At 41.6% G+C, this 4,999-nt stretch overlaps 1 protein-coding gene across 1 annotated transcript; it reads left to right on the top strand.

Annotated features, from left to right (window-relative positions):
• Positions 1-396: 396 nt before the first annotated feature.
• CUNH13orf42 (chromosome unknown C13orf42 homolog) lies at positions 397-4,703 on the top strand. Its single transcript, XM_031056785.1, has 3 exons — positions 397-810; positions 3,495-3,642; positions 4,471-4,703. The coding sequence occupies exons 1-3, from the start codon at positions 397-399 to the stop codon at positions 4,701-4,703; spliced, it is 795 nt and encodes a 264-aa protein (XP_030912645.1).
• The last annotated feature ends 296 nt before the right edge of the window (positions 4,704-4,999 follow it).

The raw sequence follows: 4,999 nt of genomic DNA, 5'->3' as shown, positions 1-4,999 counted from the left end.
CGCCCCCAGCCGGCGCTCAGGGAACCCCGGAGAGCGCAGGAACCGCGGGGGAGGGAAGTCCTGCCTCAGTGCTGATGCTTTTTATGGGGACTAGGCGCCAAACAAAAGGTCAAAGCATGATATTTGACCTCCTGAGTTATATTTTAAACCGAGGAAAGGACAAAGATCTTTCACAGAGACAAGTGGAATAGAAAAGACATTTCTGCGTTACCATCATGCCTCTCACAATGTTAGACTGAAAACAACTGGTGCAGCCATAGGGATTTTTTTCCCTCCTCATAACAGTAAGTGGCAATTTTTTTTGTTTGCTGAGGGCAAAGGTAACTGCTGCTGATTGCCAGATCCAGTGTGAAATTAAGGAGCTGAAAAAGTATAAAGGGGAGGAAGTGACACATTATGTTCAAAAAGATCCATTCTATATTTCACCCCAACTCCCAGCGAAGAAACGTGACAGATGACATCCCTTACAGTGATGGTGCTGGTTCTGCAGTGAGACTGATCCGCAGCACTTCTATGTACGTCCTTGGAGGTGAGCAGGAAAAAGTTAGTGAACCACTAAAAAAGTGCAGAAGTACAAGCAGCATCGACTCTTGCCTTCAGCCAAAAGAGGAAGACAGAGACTGGATGTACTCTAAGACTCAGGACTGCTTGAAGTACCTGCAGGATCTGCTAGCCTTGAGGAAAAAATATCTTGAAAACATCAATAACTTGAAATCCATGCGTATGGCTGCAGATTCTCCAGCATCCACAAGGTCATCCAAAACTGGAAAAATGTCATTTCTTCCACTTCCTTCCAAAGAGTCTTCTAAGGTAATTTCCAAGAACTTTTGCCATGTGCTTAGTCTTAAGCAACAAAATCATCGAAGCTATGTCACTTGTATTGATTTTCTGCTTTAGTGCTTTCAGCCAGTTGTCATTTTACTTTTGCATCAATTTAAGTGTTGCTAAATACCTTAAGATTCTTTCTAAGTAGTGTAAAATTGAGAATGAATGACTGGTCATAGAAAGAAATGTATCTGTCAGTGTTTGAGGGGGGGAAATGGTGGGAGAGAGAAAATAGGAAAAAGTTACGAGAGTATGGAAAACGTTATGAAAGAACAAGCTCTGACATTCTCCTTAAGTACCTCAGAGTCCTTCACTATGATTGTTTATAGTGTTAATGACTGACAAATGCAGTAATCTCTGAATTCCCTGACAGTCTTATTATTGACAAAATTACTTACACAAAATAATTTTAAATTCACTAAAGCAAGGAGGATTTTTCTTTCTGAGTGGTCAGTTAACTTGTCAGTGCTACATTTAGCATCAGTACAACCTCTACTGGTAGAATGTGGAACATGAGGAATTCTTAAGGATTCCTTTCCCTTTGATGAATAAGTTGGTGGGTCATTTCTAGACAGTGTAATTCTTAACATTTTACTGCAATGAAAATATAAAAATAAAACTGGAATATCATCTTTGTGTGGATTATTTTCATGTATCCTAGAAAAAAAAGCTTTATAGGTTTGTATGTCACTAGACAGTTCAGTGGTTACTTTGACTCTAGACTTGATTCAGTGAGGACAAAACAAAGGACTGCAGCAAGTGGGATGATCTGTTTGGGTAACATGACTGCAAACAAGACTTCAACAGGAGACTCACAGGTTATCCGGTGCAGTCTTTAAGCTGGATAATAATAGGGATGGTGGGAAGTAGGGCTGGAATTACTGATTAGGCCAGGTTGATGTTAAATAATGTTGCTGCCGTATTTAGATGTTCTGTCACAGCAGAAAGTCAGAATGGTTTGTGGACTTCTGAGATGTGCTGCTGAAAATACTGCTTAAGAAAAGCACCAAAAGCTTAACTTGATTTTTGGCAAACAATTGGATCTCCCACAGTCCGAGGCTGAGGATGCTGTCATCTGACCTTGGCCCTGTGTATGAACAGTCCTGGTAGTGACTGGCATGCTCATTCCTTCACTTGTCCCCTTGGAAACACACAGGAACAGCAGCAGGATATTCTTGCCAACACAAATGGCAGAGTCACAGCTGCACACCTCTGGCTTTGTAAAAATTAGGGAGAGGTCAAGAAGACTTTTACGCAATTCAGACTATTCTTCTTCCTAACTGCATTTTATGTTCACAGATTGCAAGGTTTGTGTTATCACCAGGCTTGAATGGTTTTGTCCCAAGCTACCTGTTCTTATTAAATTACCTATCAGTGGAAATTCACTTCTTTCTCTAACCTGCTGCATGATTTATGGGAAGGTAATTTGTCCAGACAAACCTGTCCCTATGGGAGTTTTGATCCAAAGATCCCTGGGTCCTGGACTACAGACTGACCATGGATTCAAAGTGTGCCACTTGTGTCTAGTGAAAGAAAAGAATAGAGAGGTGGGCCAGATGCTGGGGGCACCCAGGCATGTCTTTAAAATGCCTTTTAACCAATAAAAGCTTAGTCATAATAGCAGTCACTATTTCCAGTAGATGTGTGGTAGCAGCTATCTTTTAACACTTCTCAGGATGTCAATCAACTCATAATGTCAGGAGGGGAATCAGCTAGTTCATCTCTCTGCCTCCACAGAACAGGGAACAGGCTGGTCCTTCAGAGGTGTGACATGGCACATATCCTTTTCTCTCATTGAAACCCAGGGTAGCAATTTTCTGAGCTGGTACTGCAGCCTGACAATGTACCTGACTTGGACTAGCAAGGAAAATATATGTCCTTTCATTAGGTAGAGCCTGGCAGGAATTATTCATCCCATATGTACCTTCAGAATCCCTAACCCAGGTTTTATGACTGCTTCAGCATTTATAGATAGCCATTTCCTTTTTCATCAAGACAGGCTCCTAATTTTAAACTGTGTGCCTTTCCTGTGGGAATTATCACAGTGTTGAATGACTCATATTTTAGCGCACACCATCCTTTTTGGTTTCAAAAAGAGTTCAGCAATTTAGATATGGATTAATTTCACCTAACCTAGGCATTTTAATAAGATGCTTATATTAGTAACAAAGTTACCCCTCAATCCCTTTTCAGCTGAGAGAAAGAGCTGCCTGCAGAGGAGGGTTCAGCCTACTTAAGGCCTGACTCATCTTCTGAAGCTACTGGAGCCCAGCATTAATTACAGAAGGAGCCCTGCATGACTACATTTCTAATGTGTCTCCTTAGGAGCCTAGTGCTAGGCAGAATAAATTTGGTCATAAAGCCCAGCTGTCACTTAGTCACCCAATTAAATGGCCTGGTACATGGATTCTGAGGGATTTCATAACACCTGGCCAGTAGTGCCCAAGTGGAAGATACTTGTTGCTGAGCATGCAACAGGATGGATATTTGTTAGATATCTGCGGCTCTGCTTTCCTCGATTTCTACACTGTGGAGTAGTCTGGACCTGTACTTCTTTTCTGACAGCCTGAACTGTGTCATCAAATACGTCTTTTGCATAGAGTTTGCTCAATAAGAAATCATTGTGCCCAACCCTTGGCTAACTTTTTTCTCCTTTGTCTGATTAACAGGCATCCATAGAAAGAAAAGGCCCACAGTCCAGTTCAGATGTAAGAGAAGCAATAGCCTTCTTCGACTCAGTCATTGCAGACCTGGATTCAGAGAGATGGCGGAGAGTTCCTGACGTGGATCTGCCAAATGTGGATGTTGATTTTGATGGTGCAGTATAAACCAGCCAAATATGATGGGTTTTGGGGTGCAGAGGTTAGAGGGAGGAACAGCATTGTGACATCATATTTGTTTAATTAATTTATTTCATTTATCAGTTGTCCTCTAGTTTTGCTTCCCAAATCTAGGACCATTACATGAAATATGTGGAATTACAGTAATACGTCACTTGCTCCCTGTTGAATGGGTGCAGCTATTTTATGTGCAGTCATTACATGACAAACGTAGCATGTGCAGCATTGAAATAGTGCTTGTCTTCTGCTCAGGGCTGAACTCCACTCTTGCATTTCTACCTCAACCTGTCTTTGGAGAATTATAGAAAGTATAAATGTATTTTTTCTTCATCTCTTTTTTTTTTTGAGAAATGACTGGGTGACTCCTTTACAGCTATCAAAAAAGAAGCCATTTTGGTGATTAGGCTAAATAACTGGAGGTTTCCATAAGAAAGGATGGGATTGCCCAAAGAAATGAAGATGCGCCAATGTAAGGTCATCATCTCCCCTGTATAATCAGCAGAGGAATATACATATTTCTCACCTTTGCTTCAGGCTGAGGTGAATAACTGAAACAGGCCATTTTAGCACTCCCCAAGGAGTGTATTTGAAGGGACTAGCTCTCCCATACATATTTATGCTGCAGGTGTTGAAATTCTAGATAAAATGAATCCCATCCCAAGTGATATCCTGCAGTGAAACCAGGTTTGTCTCCTGATCTTGCCTCCAGGAAGGACCCCGCAAGCACCCTTGCTGTGCTCCCTCACTGTGCAGATAAAAATGTCACTGACAAGCTGTTAATCCCAGATTATCTTCTGTCTTTCAGTTGCTACCAGTACGAGTGAACACAGTTTGCATTCAAACTGGATCCTTCGTGCTCCCCGGAGATACTCACAAGACACTGCCCAAGAAGCTAAGCAATCCCAAAGAAACAGTCAGCGGAGAACGACTGGCTCTAGGAAAAGGCTGGAAAGGCATCCCATGTACCTGCCCAAAGCTGTGGAAGGGGCATACAGCACTTTAAAATTTAAGCCTAAAACGCGCAAGAAAGAATGTTGAAAGAAGAATGTTCCCTTTTCACTTGAAGACAGAATATATGAAATAGGGCATGTACGACCTCAATTTTTTTTTTTTTATTTTTTACCACTGATCCATCACTTACACTCCAGAAGTGACCTGTACAGTCACTGAAGGTTCTTCATAGGGGACGTATTTTTAAGCCATGGCTATTCCAATGTTGGACTCATGTGAGGGTTTAACTCAACAAATTTTCTGTGCCTAACAATATGCTTTGTCATTCAGCTTGGTGGGGGGGAACTCCAGCTTGACAAGCCTTTTTTTCTAGTGCTGTTACA

This window comes from Geospiza fortis, unplaced genomic scaffold (genome assembly GCF_000277835.1).
Source record: "Geospiza fortis unplaced genomic scaffold, GeoFor_1.0 scaffold194, whole genome shotgun sequence".
In the NCBI taxonomy this organism is placed as follows: Eukaryota; Metazoa; Chordata; class Aves; order Passeriformes; family Thraupidae; genus Geospiza; species Geospiza fortis.
Note: the sequence above shows the minus strand (reverse complement) of the source record. Positions and strands in the feature narration are given on the sequence as shown.

Excerpts from the sequence above, each read along its gene's own strand:
- CUNH13orf42 (XM_031056785.1), top strand. The coding sequence starts at position 397 with ATGTTCAAAAAGATCCATTCTATATTTCACCCCAACTCCCAGCGAAGA. Across the intron at positions 811-3,494 it reads CTTCCAAAGAGTCTTCTAAG|GCATCCATAGAAAGAAAAGG; the intron begins GTAATTTCCAAG and ends TCTGATTAACAG. Across the intron at positions 3,643-4,470 it reads TGTGGATGTTGATTTTGATG|TTGCTACCAGTACGAGTGAA; the intron begins GTGCAGTATAAA and ends TCTGTCTTTCAG.